Genomic DNA, 27609 nt, shown 5'->3' on the forward strand with positions numbered 1-27609 from the left:
TTACTCAAATAAAAACAGCTGTTTCATGCTCTGTGTTCACAGCAGCACTCACACAGTTGTCACACAATATGGCAGAAAATGCACATTTTTGCCAGTCTTACTATTGCTGGTTTTCACACTAGGATTTTAGAGATGTTATTCTGCATTAGTTTTGCCACAAATAATCTCATCTACCCAGACAGATCTGCTTCAGGTTTAACTAACACTGAATTTATAAGTGTGAAAGCAAAGTTGCTCACCTGTAGCAGATGGTCTCCAAGGACAGCAGGACACATATCACCACATATGGGTTGTAGTGAAAAGTGGTTAGGAAAGAACAGACAATCGCAGAACGTAGTAATACTCTGCCAAAGACAGAAATTCACCCAGCATAGCAGTCCTCTGGACTCATGCATCTGGGGAATAGCACTATAAAAACACCAAACAGGCTTCTTTTCACACTGGTAGTACCCAATGAAGAAATATGCCAATGTGGAAATATATATCTTCATTATAGAATAATAACAACAATAATAATAATTAGCAAAACGGAAACCAAGCATGCAAAATAAATACTATAAGGATTACACCAAAGATCTAAGTATTACACATACACAGTGTCAGGAAAAAAGTGAACCCCTAAACATTTTGCAATAGCCTCCTTGAACCTGCACCAAATTAAAATGTTAAGTGTGCAAAGTTACATCTATTTGCATCACCGGTGGCAAATTACATAGGAATCCCTCATCCTGTTTAAGAGATTTTAATTTTTACAAACTGCCGTCACAAATTTCATTTTCCAACATGATTTAATTAATTATTTACTTACTCACTGACGTCATTCGTGATGTCATTGTGTTGATATACAAACAAAAAGTTGTCAAAAGAAGATAGCATTTGAATTAAAATACTCAAGAGTTGAAAAAGGATGCGGTGTTAAAAGATTAATGGCTGAATTTCCAAGAAAACAACGGTCTCTTGCTTTGATGAACACCTGCTACACCAGATTGATACAACTGGGTCTGCAGACCGCAAACCCAGCAGTGGTTGACGTCGCAGTATGTACACCAATGAGAATGTTCAACTTGTCGAAGAGCTTACGTCAAGGAACACTCAGAACTGTGCACCAGATCGCAGAGAAACCGGCATTGCAAAGTCATCTGTTCATGACATCATTCGTGGTGACGAAGCTCAAATGCTTCCCCCCCCTAAAAAACAAACAAACAAACAAACAAACAAACAAACAAACAAACAAAAAAGAACACCTAGCTCAGGATCTAACCAAGGCCACCAAAAAAATGTCTTCTCTTTGCAAAGTAGTTGCTCATAAGGTACCCTGAACACTCTGTTTCATTCATATGCTTTACCAACGAAAACTTCACTGTTGCTCCACTTGCTAATCTTCAGAATTATCGCATGTATGCCAGGGCTGTAACTCGAAAAAAAGAACTCCCAGCCGACCAACTTCTGCATAAACATTCGTTTTCCAAGTCAGTAATGATATTTATTTATTTATTTAATTTATTTATTGCATTTGTATTCCACCTTATCCCGCCTCTTTGCAGGCTCAAAGTGGCTTACATACATCATGAGTAGTGAAGGAATGTTAATAGATAAACATTTGGTATTGCAGGATCATGGTCAGCATGATGATAGTAAAACAAACATAATAACGAAATCATAGTGTACAGCAGATATTATGAAACAAGTTCTGAATATAGATATGCGAGTTGAGCGTATTCACAGTTGTTGATCTTTGTGGTACGCTTTATTAAAGAGATGTGTCTTCAATAGTATGCGGAAGTTCGTTCTTTCGTATGTCAATTTCAAACTGCGTGGTAGTGCGTTCCATAACTGTGTGCTCAGGTAGGTGAAGTCTGACGCATGCATTATTTTGTATTTCATTCCTTTGCAGCTAGGGAAGTGCAGATCAAGGAATGTGCGGGATGATCTTTTGGCATTCCTAGGTGGTAGGTCTATCAGGTCTGACATGTAAGCTGGTGCATCTCCATGGATAATTTTATGACCTAGTGAGCATATTTTAAACGTGATGCGTTCCTTGAGTGGGAGCCAGTGTAGTTTTTCTCGTAGGGGCTTGGCGCTTTCAAATTCTGGTTTGCCAAATATGAGTCTGGCTGCAGTTTCTTGATTATTTGTTCTTTACAGCCGGCATATAGTGCGTTGCAATAGTCTAGATGACTGAGCACCATTGATTGTACCAGGTTGCGGAAAACACTCCTTGGGAAGGAAGGTCTTATTCTTTTTAATTTCCACATAGAGTGGAACATCTTCTTGGTTATGTTTTTTGCGTGGTTCTCTAGTGTTAGGTGTCGATCAATAGTGACTCCAAGTATTTTTAGGGTTTCTGAAATAGGAAGGTTTAGAGTTGGTGTGTTAATGGCGGTGAATTCTTTCTTGTTATGTTGTGAGGTGAGTATTAAGCACTGGGTTTTATCTGCATTGAGTTTTAGCCGAAATGCGTCTGCCCAAGAATGCATGATTTTGAGACTTTGGTTGATGTCATTGGAAATTTCTTTTAGATCTTTTTTGAATGGGATGTAGATCGTTACGTCGTCTGCGTAAATGTATGGATTAAGGTTTTGATTTGATAGTAATTTGGCCAGTGGTGTCATCATTAAGTTGAATAGAGTCGGCGAGAGGGGGGATCCTTGTGGTACTCCACATTCAGGTACCCATGCGGCTGAAATAGTCGAATTAGATGTTACTTGGTATGATCTTGTGGTTAAAAATCCCTTGAACCAATTGAGGACGTTGCCTCCAATTCCGAAGTATTCAAGGATGTGCAATAAAATTCCGTGGTCTACCATGTCAAAAGCGCTTGACATATCAAATTGTAGAAGTAATATCTGTTGGTGTGTCATCACTTGGGTGAAGCAACTTGATTTTCATTAATCCAAGCAAAAAGATAAAAGGTTCGTATTACCAACATATGCTGTTCAGACAACACCTCCTTCCAGCCATTTGTTCTCTGTCCAGCGACTTCTTCAAGTACCAGCACGACAGAGCCCCAGCCCACCATGTCTGCGAGACTGCACTGCTGTCATCAGAGACACCTGACTTCATCAGTCCACTGCAGTGGCCACCGAACAGTCCAGATAGCAATCCAATGGACTACCAGATTCGTGATGTCGACCATCTGAAAGAATGACTGATTGAAGAGTGGTGCTGCTTTGATCACAGTATCATTGACAGGGCAGTGAACCAGTGGCAGGATCGACTGCATAAATGATATTCGTGTGAAAGGGGGACACTTTGAACATCAGATTTAAATAATTGGGCTGTTCGGGGTGACATTAACTGTATTAGAAACTCTAACTTTTGGGTAGTATTATTTAAAAATTGACATCTCAGTAAATTTACGGTGGATTTCTAAGAAACCACACAACCACCCTGATCATAAAATTCAGAATAAGCCAAGGCCAGTCAATACTACAATTCAATATGTCAAGCGCCTTCGACTTAGTAGATCACAAATACTAATGACCCTGCTCGACAACATAGGAATAACTGGAGCAGTAGCAGACTGGTTCAACGGTTTCTAAGAACTAGATCCTACCTTGTCAAGATGTCCAATGAATTTTCATCCTCCTGGATCCCTGAATGCGAGGTCCCTCAGGGTTCGCCAATACTATTCAGTGTCATGATGGCTCTGCTTGGCAAGAAATTGGAAAAAATGGGCTTAAACCCATTCATATACGCAGATGAAGTCACCATCTACATACCTTTCAACAACAGCACCATAGAGATACTCGATAAGGCCAAAAAAGGACTCAACCTTATGGAAAACTGGGTTTGTCTCGTTTCAGTTTAAGTTTGACAGTTGTGGCCCAAACTCCTGGTTCTATCCAGCCAACACAATCCCACCACTTTCCAAAACCTCATAATAGATCAATAATCTTATTGAAACACAAATAAAAATAGTAGAAATCATTCTCAACAAACATCTGACCTTTGAAGACCAAGTTGCTGCAATCACTTCAAAAATATTCAAAGTACTATGGAAACTGAGAAGAATCAGAGACTATTTCCCTAGATAGTCATTCCATCTTATAGTACAGATGCTGATATTGTCCCAATTAGACTACTGTAATGCATCATATGTCGGCTGCAAAGAAAACCTACTACGATCATTGTAGACTCTCCAAAACACAGCAGCAAGATTGATATTTAAAAAGTTGAAATATGATAGAGCAACTCCACTACTCATAATGCTATACTGGCTCCCGATCAAGGCCAGACAATTTTTCAAAACTAGCACAATCATCTTCAAAATACTGTTTGGCATGTCACTGGATTACATGCTAGACATGATCAAACTATCACCAAGAAATACAAACCCAGGAACCAGAGGTTACCTACTACTTCACCTGCCTAACTGCAAACACATACTATACAAATCCACCTACATGGCAGGATTTAGCTTCCTGGGCTCAAAATGGTGGAACACAATTCCCATAGTCATAAGAAGCATCACGAACTACATACAGTTCTGAAAAGACCTAAACACCAACCTCTTCAGGAAATTCTATGAGTAAAATATACACTAATCATTCTGGAACAATAATACACAACCTCTAACTGTAACGCATAGTAACATAGTAAATGATGGCAGATAAAGACCTGTACGGTCCATCCAGTCTGCTCAACAAGATAAACTCATTTTACATGGTATGTGATACTTTATACCTGAGTTTGATTTGTCCTTGCCATCTTTTCATTTAAGAAATTAACTAAGACATATCTTCTCAAGAAATCTAATGACTATTCCATATGCACTAATAGGTATCTTGCCACCCACTGTAAAACACAGCATCATACAACCTTGTAAATGTAATTGAATCAATGTAATCTCTAACAACTGTTAAATGGAAGTCAGATTGAACTGAATTTTGGATAATTGTGGGATACAAATATGAATAATTAAAAACATTGTTTGAAATAGATGTCACTTTGTGCATGTAAAATCTTAATTACTTAATTGTGCAGGTTTACAGTTCTTGCAAAATGTTTAGGGGGCTCTCCTTTTTTCCAGATAGATATATATATAGCGAAAACACTTACCTGTAACAGGTATTCTCAGAGGATAGCAGGCTGATTGTTCTCACATGTGGGTAGACATCCGCGTCGGACCAGAAATCGGCATTTTGCAAGCAAAATATAAACAAAGTTTTGCCAGAGTTTTCTGGCGCGCGTGCAGCACGCACCACACATGCGCGGACTGATTTCCAGCCTGTTGCGTGAGCATGTCTCGTCAGTTAAATCAAAAAGCATATAAAGAAATAAACAACAACTCCAAAGGGGAGGTGGGTGGGTTTGTGAGAACAATCAGCCTGCTGTCCTCGGAGAATACCTGCTACAGGTATGTATCTTCGCCTTCGCAGAGGACAAGCAGGCTGCTTGTTCTTACATGTGGGGTTTCCCTAGCAACCAGGCTCACTCAAAACAATGCACATTGGTCAATTTGGCCTCGCAACGGCGAGGACGTAACATAGATTGACCTGAAACCATAAACAACTAACAAAGTGCAGCCTGGAACAGAACAAAAATTGGTCTAGGAGGGAGGAGTTGGATTCTAAACCCCAAACAGATTCTGCAGCACTGACTGCTCAAACCGACTGTCACGTCGGGTATCCTGCTGAAGGCAGAAGTGAGATGTGAATGTGTGACTGATGACCACGTTGCAACCTTGCAAATCTCTTCAATGGAAGCTGACTTCAAATGAGCCACTGACGCAGCCATGGCTCTAAAATTATGAGGTGACATAGCCCTCAAGAGTCAGCCCAGCTTGGGCATAAGTAAAGGAAATGCAATCTGCTAGCCAATTGAAGATTGTGCGTTTTCAGACAGCGACTCCTCTCCTGTTGGGATCGAAAGAGACAAACAACTGGGCGGACTGTCTGAAGGGCTTCATCCGCTCCACGTAAAAGGCCAATGCTCTCTTGCAGTCCAAGGTATGCACACTGTAGGGTGGGTATGAGGATGGGGAAAGAATGTTGGCAAGACAATAGACTGGTTCAGGCGGACCTCCGACACCACCTTTGACAGAAACTTAGGGGGCGTGCGGACTACTCTGTTGTGATGAAATTTGATATAAGGTGCATGCACTACCAGGGCCTGAAGCTCACTGACCCTACGAGATGAAACAACAGCCACCAAGAAAGTGACCTTTCAGGTCAAGTACTTCAGATGGCAGGAATTCACTGGCTCAAAGGGAGCTTTCATCAGCTGGGTGAAAACGATGTTGAGATCCCATGACACTGGTGGAGGTTTGAAAGGGGGCTCTGACAAAAGCAAACCTCTCATGAAGCGAACAACTAAAGGCTGTCCAGAGATAGGCTTACCCTGTACACGGCGATGATAGGCACTAATCGCACTAAGATGAACCCTTACTGAGTTGGTTTTGAGGCCAGACTCTGATAAATGTAGAAGGTATTCAAGCAGGGACTGTGTAGGACAAGAAAGAGGATCTAGGGCCTTGATGTCACACCAGACGGCAAACCTCCTCCATTTGAAAGAGTAACACCTCTTCGTGGAATCTTTTCTGGAAGCAAGCAAGACTCGGGAGATACCCTCTGAAAGACCCAAGGAGGTGAATTCTAAGCTCTCAACATCCAGGCCGTGAGAGCCAGAGACTGGAGGTTGGGATGTAGAAGAGACCCCTCGTTCTGGGTGATGAGGGTTGGAAAACATTCCAATCTCCACGGTTCCTCAGAGGACAACTCCAGAAGAAGAGGGAACCAAATCTGACGCGGCCAGAAGGGTACAATCAGGATCATGGTTCCACAGTCTTGCTTGAGTTTCAGCAAAGTCTTCCCTACTAGAGGTACGTAAGGAAACGCATAAAAAAGGCCGGTCCCCAATGCAGGAGAAAGGTATTTGACGCTAGTCTGTTGTGGGCCTGAAGCCTGGAACAGAACTGAGGGACCCTGTGATTGATCTGAGTGGCAAAAAGATCCACCGGGGGGGGGGGGGGGGGGGGGGGTGCCCCACGCTCGGAAGATCTTGCGGACTACGCCCATGTTCAGTGACCACTCGTGAGTTTGCATTATGCTGCTCAACCTGTCTGCCAGACTGTTGTTTACGCCTGCCAGATAAGTGGCTTGGAGAAACATGCTGTGACAGCGTGCCAAAAGCCACATCTAGACGGCTTCCTGACACAGAGGGCAAGATCCGGTGCCCCCCTGCTTGTTGGTGTAATACCCAGCAGACAGAGTTTGGACAAGCTTTGCCCCCCTCACTGTCAAAACAGTCAATCAAGCGCTCAATAGGTTCTCTTAAGACTCACTGTAAATTGGATACTTTCCCCAGTTACCTATTAAAATACGCTCCCCACCGCTTCATAGCAGACCTCACATCCCACTTAAACTACATGCGTCAATATAGGCTTTTCCCCAAGGAAAAAGGCAACATCCTACTCACCCCATTACCGAAAGTTACCAAGAAAAAAACAGACGATATCATCAACTACCGCCCAGTAGCTTCAATCCCACTGGTAGTCAAACTGATGGAAAGCGTGGTAACCAAACAACTCACTGACTACACAAACAACTTCACAATACTACACGACTCACAATCAGGATTCTGCTCCAACCACAGCACCGAAACAGTACTAATTACCCTCCTAGCCAAATTCAAACAAGAAACTGCAACAGGCAAAAGCATACTTTTACAATTTGACATGTTTAGCGCGTTTGACATGGTGAACCATAACATACTACTAAACATACTAGAATACTTCGGTATCGGTGGAAGTGTACTTAACTGGATCAAGGGCTTCCTAACAACCAGAAGTTATCAAGTGAAATCGAAATCGACCATGTCATCACCATGGAAAGCAGACTGCGGGGTACCTCAAGGATCGCCACTATCACCGCTCCTTTTCAACCTAATGATGACCCCACTAGCCAAGTCCCTATCCAATCAAGGCCTTAACCCTTTCATATACGCGGATGACGTCACATTGTACATCCCTTACAAAAATAATCTAACGGAAATCACCAAAGAAATCAAACTCAGCTTGAACATCATGAACTGTTGGGCGAATACATATCAACTAAAACTCAACACAGAAAAAACGCACTGTCTCACATCCCAATATAACACAACCAAACCCACCACCTTACCCACACCAGATCACACCCTCCCTATCTCAGACAGTCTGAAAATTCTTGGAGTTACAATCGACCGAAATCTCACACTGGAGAGCCAAGTGAAAGCCACAACAAAGAAAATGTTTAACTCAATGTGGAAGCTCAAACGAGTGAAACCTTTCTTCCCGAGGGAAATATTTCACAACTTAGTACAATCCATGGTACTAAGCCATCTAGATTACTGCAATGGAATCTATACGGGATGTAAAGAACAAATCATAAAGAAACTCCAAACTGCTCAAAACGCAGCAGCCAGGCTTATATTCAGAAAAACAAGATTCAAAAGCACCAAACCTTTACGAGAAAAACTACACTGGCTCCCAATCAAAGAATGTATTGCGTTCAAAATCTGCACCCTGGTTCACAAGATCGTCTACGGCAATGCCCTGGGATACATGACAGACCTCACTGACCTACCAACCAGAAACACAACAAACTCAACACGAACATACCTAAATCTCCATTATCCAAGCTGCAAATGACTTAAATACAAATCAACCTATACATCCAGCTTCTCCTATATAAGCACACAACTATGGAACGCGCTACCGACCGATGTGAAAACAACATAAGATCACCTAATCTTCTGGAAACTCCTAAAGACTTACCTGTTCAAAAAGGCACACTCAAACGACTCAACCTAAATGCCTAACCCCGCAACACAACAATATAAATGTTCATATTGAACACAATCTACTCTTCCCCTTGACCCCCAGACCCCCAATATGTCTATCAATTCTGATCATTAGTCTGTCATAACCTCACTTTGTATTTGTTCATGCTGGTATTGGCGACTGCCACTACTGCACTATGTAAGCCACATTGAGCCTGCAAATAGGTGGGAAAATGTGGTATACAAATGCTACAAATAAATAAATAAATAATACATGGCAACCTGATTGTCTGTCTGAATCAAAATGATTTGGATGGACAGCCGATCTCTGAAAGCCTTTAGAGAGTTCCAGATCGCTCGCAATTCCAGGAGGTTGATCTGAAGACCATTTTCCTGAAAGGACCAAGCTCCTTGAGTGTGAAGCCCATCTACATGAGCCCCCAACCCCAGGAGGGATGCATCTGTCATCAGCACATTTTGTGGCTGAGGAATTTAGAATGGGCGTCCCAAAGTCAAATTGGATCGAATCGTCCACCACTGAAGAGAATTCCGAAAGTCAGTGGACAGTTGGATCACATCCTCTAGATCCCCCGCAGCTTGAAACCACTGTGAAGCTAGGGTCCACTGAGCTGGTCTCAAGTGTAGATGTGCAATGGGAGTTACATGAACTGTGGAGGCCATGTGTTCTAGGAGTTTCAACATCTGCCGAGCTGTGATCTGTTGAGACACTCGCACTATGGACACTAGGGACAGGAGGTTGTCTGCCCTTGCCTCGGGAAGATAAGCACAAGCTGTCTTTCTGTTCAACAGAGCTCCAATTAATTCCAATTTTTGAACTGGGGTGAGATGGGACTTGGAATAATTTATCACAAACCCCAGTAGCTCTAGCACCTGAATAGTCATTCGCATGGACTGTAGAGCACCTGCCTCCGAGGTGCTCTTCACCAGCCAATCGTCGAGATAAGGGAAGACATGCACTCCCAGTCTGCGTAGCGATGCTGCGCCTACCGCCAGGCACTTTGTGAACACACTGGGCGCAGACGGGAGACTAAAGGGCAGTACACGGTACTGAAAGTGCTGTGTCCCTAGCCGAAATCAAAGATACCTCCTGTGAGTTGGAAGTATTGAGATGTGTGTGTAAGTATCCTGTAAGTCCAGAGAGCATAGCCAATCGTTCTCTTGAATCATGAGAAGAAGGGTGCCTAAGAAAACCATCCTGAACTTTTCTCGGACTAGAAATTTGTTCAGGGCCCTTAGATCTAGGATGGGTCGCATCCCCCCTGTTTTCTTTTGCACAAGGAAGCACCTGGAATAGAATCCCAGCCATTCTTCCCCTGGTGGAACGAGTTCGACCGCACTGGCCTTTAGAAGGGCGGAAAGTTCCTCTGGAAGTACCTGCTTGTACTGGGAGCTGTAAGAATGAGCTCCTAGTGGGCAATTTGGAGGTTTGGATTCCAGCTTGAGGGTGTATCCTAACCGGACTATTTGAAGAACCCACCAGTCAGAGGTTATGAGGCCACCTTTGGTGAAAAAACATCAGTCTCCCCCCTACTGGCAAGTCGTCCGGTACGGACACTTTTACTGAGGATATGCTGAACTGGAGCCAGTCAAAAGCTCGTCCCTTACTTTTGCTGGGGAGCACCAGGGACCTTAGGCGCATGCTGTTGACGAGAACGAGTGCGCTGGGGCTGAGCCTGGACAGGCTGCCGAGAAGCAGGAGTGTTCCTAGGCCTAGGATAGTAATAGGAAGCACTCCTCTTCCCCCCAAAAAACCTCCTAGATAAGGAGGTAGTAGCAGAAGACACCCGGCGGGAGAGAGAATCCATAGCATCATTGTGCTTCTTGATCTGGTCAATTACATCCTCTACTTTCTCACCAGTTCAGCAAGCTGAAGAGTAGTAAATCACCGGGACCTGATGGTATTCATCCCAGAGTATTAATAGAACTAAAAAATGAACTTGCGGAGCTACTGTTAGAAATATGCAATCTGTCCCTAAAATCGAGTGTAGTACCGGAAGACTGGAGGGTAGCCAATGTTACTCCGATTTTTAAGAAGGGTTCCAGAGGAGATCCGGGAAATTATAGACCGGTGAGTCTGACGTCGGTGCCGGGCAAGATGGTGGAGGCTATTATTAAGAATAAAATTGCAGAGCATATACAAAAACATGGACTGATGAGACAAAGTCAGCACGGATTTAGTGAAGGGAAGTCTTGCCTCACCAATCTAATGCATTTTTTTTTTGAGGGGGTAAGCAAACATGTGGACAATGGGGAGCCGGTTGATATTGTATATCTGGATTTTCAGAAGGCGTTTGACAAAGTGCCGCACGAAAGACTCCTGAAGAAATTGCAGAGTCATGGAATCGGAGGTAGGGTATTATTATGGATTAAGAACTGGTTGAAAGATAGGAAGCAGAGAGTAGGATTGCGTGGACAGTATTCTCAGTGGAGGAGGGTAGTTAGTGGGGTCCCGCAGGGGTCTGTGCTGGGTCCGTTGCTTTTTAATGTATTTATAAATGACCTAGAGATGGGAATAACTAGTGAGGTAATTAAATTCGCCGATGACACAAAATTATTCAGGGTCGTCAAGTCGCAGGAGGAATGTGAACGATTACAGGAGGACCTTGCGAGACTGGGAGAATGGGCGTGCAAGTGGCAGATGAAGTTCAATGTTGACAAGTGCAAAGTGATGCATGTGGGTAAGAGGAACCCGAATTATAGCTACGTCTTGCAAGGTTCCGCGTTAGGAGTTACGGATCAAGAAAGGGATCTGGGTGTCGTCGTCGATGATACGCTGAAACCTTCTGCTCAGTGTGCTGCTGCGGTTAGGAAAGCGAATAGAATGTTGGGTGTTATTAGGAAGGGTATGGAGTCCAGGTGTGCGGATGTTATAATGCCGTTGTATCGCTCCATGGTGCGACCGCACCTGGAGTATTGTGTTCAGTACTGGTCTCCGTATCTCAAAAAAGATATAGTAGAATTGGAAAAGGTACAGCGAAGGGCGACGAAAATGATAGTGGGGATGGGACGACTTTCCTATGAAGAGAGGCTGAGAAGGCTAGGGCTTTTAGCTTGGAGAAGAGACGGCTGAGGGGAGATATGATAGAAGTGTATAAAATAATGAGTGGAATGGATCGGGTGGATGTGAAGCGACTGTTCACGCTATCCAAAATACTAGGACTAGAGGGCATGAGTTGAAGCTACAGTGTGGTAAATTTAAAACGAATCGGAGAAAATTTTTCTTCACCCAACGTGTAATTAGACTCTGGAATTCGTTGCCGGAGAACGTGGTACGGGCGGTTAGCTTGACGGAGTTTAAAAAGGGGTTAGATAGATTCCTAAAGGACAAGTCCATAGACCGCTATTAAATGGACTTGGAAAAATTCCGCATTTTTAGGTATAACTTGTCTGGAATGTTTTTACGTTTGGGGAGCGTGCCAGGTGCCCTTGACCTGGATTGGCCACTGTCGGTGACAGGATGCTGGGCTAGATGGACCTTTGGTCTTTCCCAGTATGGCACTACTTATGTACTTATGTACCAAAAAGGTTATCCCCCCCGGCAAGCAACATCCGCCATCTGCTGCTCGACCGAATGATCCAGGCCAGAGACATGCAGCCATGAAAGTCTGTGCATCACTATACCTTGAGCAGCGATAATGGATGCTACATCAAAAGTGTCGTATGTACCCCTGGCCAGGAATTTTTGACACGCCGTCTGCTGCCTGACAACCTGGCGAAAAGGCTCGGCCTGCTCCGGAGGGAGTACATCAACCAAGCTGGACTGTTGCCTCACCGAGTTCTGCAAGTGGACGCTCGTGAAGAGCTGGTAAGTCTGGATCTTGGCGGCGAGCATAGCGGCCTGATACGTCTTCCTCCCAAAAGAGTTCAAGGTTCTAGATTCTCTGCCTGGGGGCGCCGAGGCATAGTCCCTAGTGCTCTTGGCTCTTTTGAGGGCGGAGTCCACCACCATGGAACTGTGAGGTAGCTGAGACTTCATCAATCCAGGTTCACCGTGGATCTGATATTGGGATTCAGCTTTTTTTCGGGATCATGGGATTAGACAGAGGTAACAACCAGTTTCGCATAAAGACTTCCTTGAGTATGTCATGAAAGGAGCTGTTGCAGCCTCTCTAGGTGGAGAAGGATAATTCAGGACCTCAAGCATCTCAGCTCTGGGCTCAACCTCCATAGGGAAGGGAATAGCCACAGCCATTTCCCTGACAAAGGAGGTAAAGGATAGACTCTCCGGTGGAGAAAGTCTCCTTTCTGGTGGAGGGGAAGGTTCAGAGGGAATCCCATAGGACTCGTCAGAAGAAAAGTACCTGGGATCTTCCTCTTCCTCCCACGAACGCTCATCTTCAGTATCGGACAAGACTTCCCTCAGAGCAGTCCAAAACTGAGACTGCCTCGACGCAGAGGAATGACGTCATCGATGACGGTGCCGAGAAGTTGACGCCTGCCTAGATTGCAGTGAAACTTCCTCCACTGACGTCGAAGGGGAGCCGACTTGGGTGGCAGCTAACGTTGATGCCGCAGGCGGCACCGAGGTCGGGGACCTCACCACAGGCTAGGACCAGATGCCGCTGCAGCAGACGGTACGGAAGGCGCAAGCACCCTCGACACCGAAGCAGACTGGTGCAGCAATCCTTCCAGAAGCTCTGGAATCAGGGCCCTGATGCGCTCATCGAGAGCTACCGTCGGACAAGGCTGCGGGTTCAGTAAAAGAGCCGGTGGCAGAATCTGTTGAGGCTCGGGAGCAGGTCAGAAGACCAACGCATCGGCACCTCCTGTATAGAGGGGGAGCGATCCTCTCGGGTGCCGATTTCTTCGATGCCCCGGAGCTATCAGCACCGTGTGTTGAAGAAGAACGATGACAGTGCTTCTTCTCCTTCGCTCGACGCCCGTCATCGAGACTCTTCGGTACTGATGAGGACGTGGAATCCTCACGTCTCCTCAGGGCCGGGTCCGACAAAGGTGGTTCCCGGGGGGGCCTGCATAACAGGAGGTGGAGACCCCTCGATGCCTCACTGCTCCCAGCGTGAGTTGGTCTTTCAGCAGCCATTACCTCCACTCCCGACGTCGATGCCGCCGACCTCGGTACCGATGTCGAAGGACAGGACCGAGCCCCAAAAGCTTTTCTCGTTGGGCTTCTCGAGTTGCTTGGGCCCGTTTCTTCATACGAAGAAACAGACTACAAGCCGCTGGGCTATGGTCGGACCCAAGGCACTGGATACACCAGGCATGGGTACTGTTACCTGAGATGGTCCGGTTGCACAGAGTACAATGTTTGAAGCTGCTGGGTGTCTTCGATGACACGGAAGGAAAAACGGCTTCGGCGAAATCAAAGGACGTGATTGTGCCTGTTAACAGAAAAAGGGGCACAAAAAATAAGAGAACAACCCGACCACGCGGCCTAAGCCGGCCACGTCAAAAAACAAAGGAAACTTTAAAAAGTGAAAAAAATCTAACAGATGGTACAGGAACTTTTTTTAATTTAATGACAATTGAAGAAAAAAGCGAAAAAACTCGCGAAGACTCTTTCCTGGCCTGAGAGGAGCGCAGATAAAAACCTACTGCACCTCAACGCGGAGAAAAGAAAACTGACAAGACGTGCGGGAAATCAGTTCGCGCATGTGTGGTGCACGTGTGCTAGAACTGGCAAAACGTTTTAAAAAATATTTTGCTTGTAAAATGCCGATTCCTAGGCCAACGCAGACGTCTACCCACATGTGAGAACAAGCAGTCTGCTTGTCCTCAGAGAGAGAGAGAGGGAGAGGGGAGAAGCAAGCCTTCTCCGAAGTATCCCCATGCTCTGGAATACACTACCTGAAAGACTTCGCTTAACACAAGACTATCTCTACGTCAGGAAGCAGGTGAAAGCTTGGCTCTTCAACCACTCCTTTAACGGAAGTAGTAAATGACATCGGCTGCACATACTATAGCAAGACATGTTTATCCACTCCTAACCTAGGTAAGATAACGTTCAAGCAATTTTCTTTAAACTAGTTCCTTATTTTCTTACTCCTGTTACTGTATTTCATCTATCTATATGTTCCATCTTTGCTTACACCCCATGCTATCTATTAAATTGTTTTATTGTGTATTGTGTTGACATTGTAATGTTATGCCATACTTTTATTGTTTGAATATTTTTACTGATGTAATTGTCTATTGGTTATATTTGATTTATTCTTGCTGTACACTGCCTTGAGTGAATTCACTCAAAAAAGATCGTAAATAAATCCCATGAGAGTTAACACAATCTTTGGCAGACTAGAAATAGTAACTAATTTTCTCCAAACTACAGGAGTGAACCCCGATTTCTCACCATCACAAGCCATGTGCTCAGCCACAGGATCTCTGGATGAAAGACAGGATTTTTCCCTTTGGCTCAGGTTGTGTCTACAACAAGCTGATCAGTAAGTATCTGGATAGTGTTGCAAAAGAGTTACAGACCAGCCAGCACCAGTAGCTGGTCTCTCTCACAAGGTTCTTTCCTTCCTTATCCGATCAGTCGAGTACGGCGCTCAGTCACTCTATGAATCAGTGTTCGCTATGCCTTCTGATCTCTCAAAGTTTCTTTCAGTTCTGCTACGTTCATTCCAGTATTTTCCTTGATAGTATCTATCCAACAAATTCTTGGGCAGACTCTTTTTCTTTTGCCACTAACCATTGCAAGCATGACGTCTTTTTTGAAGGACTTGCTTTGCATGACGTGACCAAAATAGGCGAGCTTTTGTTTTGCTACCTGGCCTCTAGGAAGATTTTGGTTTGATATGTTCCAGAATTACTTGGTTTGTTATTTTGGCTGTCCATGGGATGCGTAACAGTCATTTCCAATACCATAATTCAAATGCATCAATTTTTCGCTTATCTGCCTTTCTCAGCATCCAAGATTCGCAGCCATATGTTGTTATTGGGAAGATGATTGCACTGACCAATCTACATTTGGTTGCCAGGCTGACGTCCTTGCTTTTCAGATGTTGTTCATGTTGACCATCGCAATTCTTCCAAGTGTCAGCTGTCTCTTGATCTCAGGGGTGCACTCACCACCGTGATTTTTTTGGAGCCAAGAAAGATGAAATCTTTGACAACTTCAATTTCTTCATTGTTGATCTTGATGCCAAACAGTCACATTTTTTGTTGACATCATGATCTTTGTCTTTTTGATGTTCAAGGTTAGAAGTCGTAATTATCAGCTTGCACTTCTCTGTAATGCTATTGTACAGAGAGGTTCAGTACTTAGAAGGCACAAAGAGAAAGTCTCTCTCTCCAGAACTATCAGCTGTGTGTCTGTGCTGGTCCTACACCAAAACTTTTTTTTCTTCACAAAGTCCGATACCAGATTTCTGTTCACTGTCCTCAGGTGACTGTTTTGGCCCAATTAGAACATGCATTCCTCCTGTCCAGCAGATGAAATGCAGGCCTGGAGAACAATGAAGCCCATAGCTGTTTCAGAAAATCTCCCTGTGAGTGCTGATCAAGGAGGCCCACAAGTCTTATCTCATACTTCTGCTGATGTAAATCTGTCATTTACCAACTTTACACCCAAAGATGAACTGCAGATGCTCTTTGGAATGCCAGTGTGTCTTTGAGCTGGCAGTCAGTATAGAAATGAAGGGACATTCAGGCAATCATGACAGTTGGTTCTTGGTGAAGTCAAAATGTGGTTCTGCTCTGATTCTTGAGGGCCTTTCCTTTGATGTGCTCTTCATCAGCCAATTGTCCAAGTAGGGAAACACATGCACTTCCACCACTACTACTACTAATCATTTCTATAGCGCTATTAGACATATGCAGTGCTGTACACATTATATGCAGGTACTTTCTTTGTCCCTAGAGGGCTCACAATCTAAGTTTTGGTACCTGGGGCAATGGAGGGTTAAGTGAGTTGCCCAAGGTCAGAAGGAGCTGCAGTGGGAATTGAACCAAGGTTGCCAGGATCAAAGACCGATATACTAACTGTTAGGCCACTCCTCCGCATAGCAATGCTGCAACTACTGCTAGGCATTTTATGAAGACCCTGGGAGTGGATTCGAGGTCAAAAGGCAGAATGTGGTACTGGAAATGATGTTTTCCTACTCGAAATCTGAGATACTTCCTCGTTACTAGGACATATTTGTATGTAGGTGTAAGCATCGTTTTAAGTCCAGAGAACATAGCCAGTCATTTGCCTGAACCATGGGAAGCAGGGTAACAAGGGGAAACAATCCTGAACTTTTCTGACCAGATATTTGTTCAGGGTCCTTAGGTGTAGGATGGGACAGAATCTCCCCATCTTTTTAGGCACAAGGAAGCACTTTATATAGAGTCCCTTCCCTTTTTCCCTTGATGGAATGGGTTCAAGTGCATGCGCCTGTAAAAGAGAATTTCTTCTGTGAGCATATCCTGGTACTGAGAGCTGAACTTTTAATGCTCTCGGTGGGCAATCTTCAGGACTCGTGACAGATATTAGCAGCAAAGTTCTCTTTGTATAGTTCAAAATGTTTTCTAAGAGAGGTTTATTAGGAGGTTTTTTTGTAATAGTTGCTTTAGCGGCTGTTTGCGAGGGCCAGCATGAAGAACGAATAAATGATCAGACCGATGAAACTCAGTGGTTGCCTCTAGGTACAGCAAAAGAATATGGCAAACATCAAGCAGGCACAAGGAACCAAATTCCCGAGGGTACAAATCCGCCCGAAAGGCAGAAAGAAACAATGGCTGATTAAGGGGGAAGGTGGACCCCACATTAGAAAGAAAGAATTGAGCATCCTGCCTCTATAATGTGCCAAAGCCGCCACCTGCAACTGCAAAGAATTGTATGTTAAGCCTTTCCCCAAACCATCCTGCAAGAAGGCCCAGATTTGGGGTAGGGAAGAACGCAACGGAGGAATCGCCCGGTCAGCGCACCGCATCTCAAGAAGTCTCCACATGTGAGCATAAGCCACTGAGGTAGAACACTTCTTTGTCTGAAGAAAGGTAGCTATCACTTCTGGAGAATAGTCTTTCTTTCGCAACCTTGCCCGCTCAATAGCCAAGCCGTAAGACCAAATGGGAGGGATACTCCATCTGAACTGGGCCTTGGAACAGAAGACAAGTGCAAAGAAGGCATCTCAGAGGCCCGTCCACTTGCAACTGAACTAGATCCGTATACCACGGACAAAAAGGCCAATCAGGAGCTACCAGAATCGTGTGACCAGAGTAGCCTTGACTTCATTGAAGAAATCTGCTGGAGATAAGAGAATACTGACTGCCCAGGAGCTATTCGTCACATGAGGCACTTCAGTTCAGTGTTCTCTATCTCCACCTGCTGATAGATGGTCACAACCCACTAAGTCTCTGGATTCATCTGCTGCTGGTGCTAAGGAACCTTTTTTTTCAGTCAGGACACACCAGATGGACAATGCTTACATGTGTGGCACACTGCATACATGACTCTCACAGACCTTTGGTCTGACACAATATAGAAGTCCTTATGAGTTAAATGTAAACAAGGTCTACATCCACAAAAATTCAATCTCCCTCTAACATGAAACTTTCCTGTACAAAGTGGGCTCTAAGTCTATAGGCCTATATATCGTTAAAGCAGAGATTCTCAACCCAGTTCTCAAGACACACCCAGCCTTTCAGTTTTTCAAGATATCCACAATGAATATGCATGAGACAAATTTAAATGCACTTCCTTCATTCTATGCAAATCTATCTCATGTAGACATATCCTCACCAAATGCAGAACAATGAATCACAAATTAGAAAACTGTACTAGGAACCCCAAGAAGTCAGACTCTGTATCTACTACAACAATGGAGAAATAAAACAGAAATGCATTTACTTTTGTACAGAACACAACACAAAGACATCCAAGATGCACAGTGCCCAAATTTAATATATTCCAGTTAATTTCAAATTAAAACTTTTTTCTGCCTTGATCTGGATATTTCATTTTTCCATTATTTTGGTCATAGTTTCTCTTTTCTGCTTTCATTTCTGTGTTTTGCTTTCTTTCCCGTGGATGCTGTCCATATGCTTTTTCTCCTGTCTTGCTCTGGGGTCCTGTATCTGACATACTGATTTTTTTTCCCTTTTAGCCCTTTCCTCTTTCTTTCTTTCTGCTTCCATCCACTCAAATTTCACCCTCTCACCCTTTTTAATTTTCACCTACTTAATTTTCCATCTCCTAGCTCTCCAATATCACTTCTTCCCCAGCTTCCTACTCCCTTACCACATTTCTACATTTTATACTATCTCCTCTCACTCACCTCCTTGATAATCCCCTATGGCCTCTCTCACATGGTTCCACCAGCATCTTCTCCTCTCCCTCTCTTCCCTTCTGCTCAGCATTTCTCATCCTCTCTTAGCCCCAAATGGCATCTCTCCCTGCCCCTGTGGTCCAACATCTTTCCTTCCCTCCTTCCTGCCCCATGGTCTAATACCTTTCCTTATTTCTTCTCACTTGTCCAGCATATGTCAGGTCTTCAAGGCAGGAACTGGGTTTGTGAGCCCTTGGGCCGCTGCCGAGGAGCGGCAGCGGCAGGCAAAACCACCCCACACAGGGATAAGATAGAACTCTGACAGGGACAGCTAGACTTCACCTGCACTTGACCACCGTTCCTCAGGAGTTGAGCTCCTGGGTGCAGGTGGCCGGCAGGACTTACTGGACAGGGCAGGAACTGGATACCCACTAGGCAGGAAGTGGGCAGGCCAAAAGGGTCAGGAACTGAAAGCTGCAGATCAGCCACTAAAACAGGGTACAAATACTGACAGACCAGAGACAAGACTGAAAGCTGCAGAGCAGCCACTAAAACAGGGAACAAATACTGACAGACAAGAGACAAGACTGAAAGCTGCCAGGCAGCCACTAAACAAGAAACACAGACAACTGAGAACTAGACAGAGAAATACAAACAAGAAACAAGACTGGGAACAAGCAATACAGTACAAGATAAACTACACAAAGACTATACTAGAAACAGACAAGAATCTCAGACAATAAACTGGACTAGGCAGAAGTGCACAGCGCACACCAGCATACTGTCTCATGATGACAAATTTAAAGAAAGATCATGGGGGTGGTGTGGGGACTTAAAGGGAGGTGGAGATCCAGATGCCGGACTGCAAAAAAGGAGGGGGGGGGGGGAGGAAGGAGAACATAAAGAACATAAGCATTATCACAGTGGGATAGACTAAAGGTCCATTAGTGGCCAATCCAAGTCACAAGCACCTTGCAATATAACAAAAGAGAAAAACTGATTTTATGCTGCTTATCCTAGGGAGAGGAATATGTAAGAAATGGCAGGACAGGATATGTGCACATTATAGATGACCACAAAGCAGGAGATGGTGCAGTATCGAGAGCTATGGGAATGGTATCTGACATGGTCCCCTTCAGAGTAGGGTGGGCCTGCGAGTGCGTAGGACACAGGGATGGGGGAGTTGGAAGGGATGTAATTTTAAAAAGTCAATGTTGATGTTATGGTTGTTCCCAGTGTTTCAGAGTTTGCAGCTATTTCTTTGCTTTATTTTCATGTGGAGGTCCAACATTTGAGCACAATATCAGAATCTTGTTTGGATGTTCTGATATCTTAATTGTGACTGGAGATGTCAATATTTCTTGCTGCTTAATAAAGAGTATTTTAAAAAAATGCATGCTCTTATGAAAAGAGTTTGAACTCTTTTATAAACAGTTAATATGGTCTTACATTGATTATTATAATTCATTGTATTTGGGAATTGCAGTAAAATTACTAAATAGATTATAGCTTTCGCAGAATATTGCTTCAAAACTGATTTTGAGAGTTCAAAAATATGAGAAGGTCTCTTCTCTTATCGTCTAAACTTCATTGGTTGCCATTCAGGCCTGGGTTTCTTTTAAAGTGGCTTGTTTAGTTTCTAAAGTTTTACAAGGTTCAGTTCTAGATTATATCCCTAATTCCTTACTGACCTGTACTTATGACTTGAGTTTTAATTTACCTTATTTTTCTTCAGTCAGAGCTGTCCAATTCAAAAGGACTTTAATATATTCTCTCTCGTTTTAAGCATCAAATTATATAAGTCTTCCAAAGAAGATAAAATACCAGTATTCGTACTTTTTATTTCATCAAGTTTTAGAAAACTTTATTTTGCAGCATACCGTTCTAATTTGTAGTAAGTGCATTCATTTGACACAGGATTATGAAAATATGTAAATGTTATACAATTGTTATTCTACACACATTCTACAATTGGGTGATAGAGCACATATTTAGAAGTGTAGTACATATGGTTTGTGCATGTTGCATGTTATAGGAGTTTTTCAGGACCTATGATTATAAAAGGGTCTAAAAGCTGACTTGTTGGAAGCTGTTGGGCTATTGAAGTCTAAGCATCTGGCCATATGAGGTCCTTTTCTCCTAATAATATAAAAGCATTTAAAAGTCTTTGTTTATTCCATACATACAAGTGAGTAGTTTCAATGAATGCACATTTCTAAATCTAAGCAACCAATTTGGTTTTGTTCAAATAGCTCCATGGGAAAAGAACTCAGGTATTAAAGAAAGTGGATTCTCTGCTTACTCAGACTGCTAAACAGATATAGTCAGTACATAAGGTGAAATTAGATCTTACCTGCTAATTTTCTTTCCTCTAGACCCTCCAGACCGGTCAAGACGCGTGGGGTTATGTCCTCCTACCAGCAGAGGGAGACTGAGAAAACACTAAGCTTTTGAAGCCTGTATATATAACCTGTGCAGAACCTCCACTAGCCAGTATACCCCTGACAAAGCAGAGAAACAAAAAACACTAACAACAACTAGCAACCCTGTACGTGGTCACAGTAAACTGCAAAAACAAGAAACATCTTCCGCTTGCTCTTACGGAAACATGTTCCTTTGCCTTTGATAAAACAGTTGGGCTTCTACAGGTGGACTATCAAAGAAGAGCCCCACCTGTCCCGGACTCCTATCACAAAACAGAAATAAACAGTCTGCAATTAGAGAAACAACAATTTACAGCAGCCAAGAATTATCCAACAAACACACCTCCTGGCCTCCAATACAGACAGGGCGGGCTCTTGACCGGTCTGGAGGGTCTAGAGGAAAGAAAATTAGCAGGTAAGATCTAATTTCACCTTCCTCAGCGACCCTCCAGACCGGTCAAGACGCGTGGGACGTACCAGAGCAGTAACTAACTTATGGGAGGGACCTACTAAGGCCAGAGGTCAAATTGCTGCCCCAAAGCGCACCTCGTCCTTTGCATGCACAGGAATCCTATAATGCTTCACAAAGGAATGCAACGAAAACCAAACCGCAGCCCGACAAATATCTAACAGAGAAATCATACTATTCTCCGCCCACGAGGCTGCCATTCCCCTAGTGGAATGAGCAGACCAGCCCCTAGGCACCACAGGACCCTTCACCAAGTAAGCAGATGCAACCGCCTCCTTCAACCACCGTGCTATGGTCACCTTAGGAGCCGCTGCACCCTTCTTTGGGCCACCATGAAGAACGAACAAACGGTCAGAGGCTCTGAAGTCCTGAGTTCCAGAGAGATAACAACTCAAAACTCTCCTGACATCCAGCTTGGCAATACCACGCTGCTCCGAATCTCCAGCCATATCACCCAACACTGGCAGAGAGATGACCTGATTAACATGGAACTCGGAAACCACCTTGGGCAAAAAAGGAAAGCACCGTCCGCAACGAAACCTTTCCCTCAGAAAGGACAAAAATGGTTCCCTAAAAGACAAAGCCTGAAGCTCTGAAACACTCCGTGCTGAAGTAATCGCCACCAACAAGACCGCCTTTAAAGATAAATCCTTACAAGATGCCGATACCAGAGGCACAAACGGAGGCCTGATCAAAGCATCCAAAACTAGCTTCAAATCCCACGGAGGCACCATCCGTCACTGAGGCGGACGCAGCAACTTAACACCCTTCAAAAAACGCACTACCTCAGGCACAGACGCGAAGGACTTTCACTGAAGCTTCCCACGAAAACATGACAAAGCTGCCACCTGAACCTTCAGTGTAGACAAGGCCAGACCTCTATCAACACCATCGTGCAAAAATTCCAAAACTTCCGCCACCGAAGAGTGAAACGGCCGAACTCGATGGTCTTCACACCAGTGCTCAAAGATTCTCCAAACCCGGACATACGCCAAGGAAGTGGATCGTCTACGGCAACTCAACATCGTAGCAAAGCCACTGGACGAAAGCCCCTTCTTCTTCAACTTGTGCCGCTCAAGAGCCAAGCCATAAGCGAAAACCGAGCCGGATCCGGCATGATTATCGGGCCTTGACACAGAACTGATCCCAACAAAGGCAGGGCCGCCGCCCCTGCCAACCGCACCAGGTCTCCATACCATGGTCGACGCTGCCAATCCGAAGCTACCAGAATCACCCGACCGGAGTGATGTTCGATGCGCTATATTACTCGACCGACTAACAGCCACAGAGGAAACACATACAGTCACTCCCGAAGCCAAGGCAACAGAAGAGTGTCGATTTCCTCCGCTCAAGGGTCTCTTCAGCGACTGAAAAAAAAAAATCTCTGAACTTGCGCATAGCGAGCCGTTGCCCTAAGATCACCGAAAGTCCCCAGACCGACACAACTCACTGGAACACTGACCGAAGAAAAGACCACTCTCTGGGATCTAGAGTGTGCCTGCTGAGATAATCTGCATCTATGTGACCTACCCCGGCCACATGCGCTGCCAAGAGAGCCTGAAGATGAGTTCAACTGCGCCGCCAAGGCTCTTTGTTCCCCCCTTGACGGTTGACATATGCTACTGCCATGGCATTGTCACAGAGCACTCGGACTGCCTTGTGGCGAACCACCGACGTCAAGGCCTGGAGCGCCACCCGAATGGCCCGAGTTTCCAGCCGGTTGATGGACCACTCTGCTTCTGCCCGAGACCACCGGCCTTGAGCTACCTGACTGAGACAATGTGCCCCCCAACCTTGCAGACTGGCATCCGTGACCATTACCAGCCCCTGTGGGGACTCCAACGGCATTCCTTTCCCAAATTGCGCGGACTGAGCCACCAGCGGAGACTGAGACGAGGGGCCACCGACAGCGGACAACACATTTCCAAGTCCTGCGACAGAGGGGACCAATGACTGAGCAGAGCTGACTGTACCTGACGCATGTGCGCCCTGGCCCACGGAACTACCTCTATGGTCGCCGCCATCAGGCCCAGGACCTGACGATAAGTACGGGCCGTCGGCGCCTTCTCTGCAAGGAACCGACGAATCGGACCCTGTAACTTGGAACCAAAAGGCTGCACAAAGGAAAGTGAAGATAAGCTTCCGTCAAATCCAGGGAAGTGAGAAACTCTTTCCTGACCGCACCAGTGACCGACCGCAACGTCTCCATCCGGAAAGAGGGCACCTTGAGTGCCGCATTGACCCTTTTGAGATCTAAAATGTGACGAAAAGTGTCCTCTTTCTTGTGGACCACAAAATAGATCAAATAGCACCCTGAGCGTTGCTGATCTGAAGGAACAGGAACCACGGCTCCCAACGCGAGCAGCCACCGCAGAGTGTCCCTCACTGCTGCCCTCTTGCTCCAAGACCGACAGAGGGATTCCAGAAACACTTCGGGAGAACAGCTTTCGAATTCCAGCGCACATCCGCCTCGAAACACCTTGAGAACCTACTGATCTGACCTGATTTGGGCCCAACTCTGGTAAAACAGACTCAGCCGAGCCCCAACATGCACCAGAGCCTGAGCCCGCACACCTTCATTGGGAATTGTGGCCTGAATACTAACCTCCCGCGGAAAAGCCACGCCCTCCGCGACGACTCTCACGAAAGAACTGTGTGCGCTGGAAAAACCGACCCCTAGAGGTCCTACTACTATTAAACATTTCTATAGCACTACTAGACTTATGCAGCGCTGTACAAATTAACATGAAAAGACAGTCCCTGCTCAACAGAGCTTACAATCTAAATTGGACAAACAGACAGCTAGGGGTAGGTCCCACTCGATCTGCCCGGCCTATACCGCTGAGCCTCCCTAAACCGTCCCCGAGAGGAACTAGTTCTGGCCCCTGCCTTGAACCGAAAATCTGGAAGCCATAGAACCTTGGTATCACTAAGACCTCACACTAACTTGTCCAAATCTTCTCCAAAGAGCATAGCTCCCTTAAGTGGCAGAGACCCACAACCATAGCCATATTTTTTGTCTGAAGTAGGCAACAAATCATAAAAGCCTCAGACAAAAAGGATGAACCCATGTCCAAGTCGGCTAACTCCTGACCCCCAGAAGAACCAACATCTACCGAATCATCCAGGAGCTTCTCGGCCCAACGAAAACATGCCCGAGCTACCAGACCCCCACAAACCGAGGCCTGCAGGGCTAGAGCCGACAAAACAAAACTACGCTTGAGAAAAGATCCCAACTTCCTATCCTGAGGATCACGGAGAGCCGTTCCTCCATCAACCGGGATAGCCGTAGCTATAATTACTGCCGTCACTACTGCATCTACCGTGGGAGCCTTAAAGGAATCCCTATCGTCCTGAGGGAGGGGATAAAGCCTCGCCATTGCCTTTGCCACCTTACACGACAAATCCCATTCCTGACAAATCATCTCCCGGAGATCCTTGTTCATAGGGAAGGATCACGCCTGACGCTGAATGCCCTTCACCAACGGATCCTGGACAGTTTCCCCCAACGCCACCTCAGGACCAAACTGAAGGGTGGACGACACCTGATCTATGAGTTCTGACAGCTCATCTCTATGGAAAATCCGCACTACTGAAGGATCCTCTCCAGGAATCCAACAATCCTGCTCCTGAGAGCCGTCAATTCCATCTGACTCCCCCAGATCACTAAGCGCAGCTTCTGCAGCTACAGGAGAAAAACATTGCCTGTCCTCTGACCGTGGTCTCTCAGCCAAGATGGAAATAGCCCCCTCTTCCAATTGGGGGGGGGGGAGGGGGGTCCCGATCTCCAGGCCTGATACCGCGTCCAGACAAAATCTGGAGGAAAACCCACCATTCCTGGACCGTCATTAGGCCCTTTTGTGCCAAAAACGGAGGCCGCAGGCCCAAAACCAGCCGGCTCCATGGGCCGCGTCAGACTCAAGATGGCGGCTGTTCCCGCCGAAACTGTTCCCGCTGACAGCGGCCCTGCCTACGCTCCCGCTGACCCGGAGACTCCCGACACCATCGATCCCTCCGCGGTCAAGTCGGGGGGTGCCGCAGCCACCTTTATAGGTGCACCGCAAAGCTACACTGAGCGCCCGGCGCCTCTACCCCTCGCCACGAGCACGCGCGACATCGGAGGAGCTGGGCCGCCATAAACCACGAGGGAAGGGAAAAGCTGTTCCGCAAACGCGCCAAACCAAAAACTCACTCACACTGCAAAAGCACTGGAGAAAGCGCTGCTCTCTCGTTCCAGCAAGGAATCAAAACCCCCGTTCGGTCCGCTGAAAATAAAGAAATAAATGCCCTTAAAGGCACAGTACTCCAACTCTGGCAGCTGGAAATTGTAAGGCACTCAAGGCTACAATACTGAGAAAGCAGCCGAGGCACAAAGCTGCCAAGCAAAACGAAATAGAATAACTGACCTTAAAGGCATCGTACTCTAACTCTGGCATCTGGAAATTGTAAGGCACTCAAGGCTACAATACTGAGAAAGCAGCCGAGGCACAAAGCTGCCAAGCCAACAGGGGGAGGGACCCAAACATAGGTGTAACACCCCAGGGGGAAAAACTGGGCCCCACCAGACCCAGGGCCCCAAAGCACTTTTTTTTTTTTTTTTTTTTTTTTTTACACACACGTACAGGGTACTGCAACAGAATAAAGTTTGGAAGGAAAAAATCCTACGACCCAATGACAAACTACCTCACCAGATTATTGGAGACTGCACAGGCTGTCAACTGCTACCTCTGCTGAGACTGAGAAAATACTGGCTAGTGGAGGTTCTGCACAGGTTATATATACAGGCTTCAAAAGCTTAGTGTTTTCTCAGTCTCCCTCTGCTGGTAGGAGGACATAACCCCACGCGTCTTGACCGGTCTGGAGGGTCGCTGAGGAAAAGTGGGATTCCTAGTGTTCAAAAGTAAAATCACTACCTTGACGAAAGCCACTCCACTGGGTGATACTGTAATGTCATGTCGGATCTGAAATAAGAGGTCTGGAGGGACTCGCTGAGATGTACAGCCAAAGGGGAATGCCTCAGGCCTAAGAAAAAGAAAAAAATATATAAAATATGTAGAACAACATTTATCTGTATAGATATCAAGGAATCTAAGTCCAGCATTCTTTTTCCAATAGTGGCTAATTCAGGTCCAAACTCTCTGGCAAGATCTGAGAATGCTTTCAGAATATATTGCTTTAGGGTTCTTAACAATGAACTTCTGCCAATACAAAGAGCAGATCAATTCCTTGTTACTTATAACCAGAAACATTGGAGCCAACTCTGTGGGTGCTTGAGCACCCCCAATACTGAGAAAATTCCTTGTATGTGTCCAGGGAGGGGTTATTTTCATTGGGCTTAGCACCCCCAATAATTTTGAAAAGTTGGCTCCTATGCCCAGAAATAAGCAGTTGCTTTCCCACTTCTACCTGGCTAACAATGGTTTATTGACCTTTTGTAAGTACACAAGCACTGCCAAACTGGGAAAGACTGAAGGTCCCTCAAGCCTACTATTTCCAAGAGTGGCCAATCCAGGTCACAAGAACTTGGCAAGATCCCAAAAGAGTATCCAAAGAATAAGCAGTGGATTTTCTTAAGCCCATCTTAATAATGATTTATGGACTTTTCTTTTATGGAATTATCCAAACCTTTTTAAATTCCTGCTAAGCTGTTTGTATCACATTCTCTGGGAACAAATTTGAGTTTAATTACACATTGAATGAAGAAATATTTTCTCAGATTTATTTT

The 27609-nt window shown here is 45.2% G+C and overlaps 1 protein-coding gene across 2 annotated transcripts in view; it reads right to left on the reverse strand.

Annotated features, from left to right (window-relative positions):
* The window catches only part of REV3L (REV3 like, DNA directed polymerase zeta catalytic subunit), a 567479-nt gene that overhangs the window by 112107 nt on the left and 427763 nt on the right, over positions 1-27609 (reverse strand). Inside the window, exons 24-25 of one of the 2 annotated variants that reach the window (XM_030199218.1) lie at positions 26798-26906; positions 3571-3649 (exon numbers count right to left, since the gene is read on the reverse strand). In XM_030199218.1, the coding sequence (XP_030055078.1) occupies positions 3629-3649; positions 26798-26906 (130 nt within the window). In that variant the 3' untranslated portion in view covers positions 3571-3628. Of the gene's footprint in view, positions 1-3570; positions 3650-26797; positions 26907-27609 lie in introns of those variants that run through there. The other variant, XM_030199216.1, reaches the window with a different exon arrangement.

This window comes from Microcaecilia unicolor, chromosome 3 (genome assembly GCF_901765095.1).
Source record: "Microcaecilia unicolor chromosome 3, aMicUni1.1, whole genome shotgun sequence".
NCBI lineage: Eukaryota > Metazoa > Chordata > Amphibia > Gymnophiona > Siphonopidae > Microcaecilia > Microcaecilia unicolor.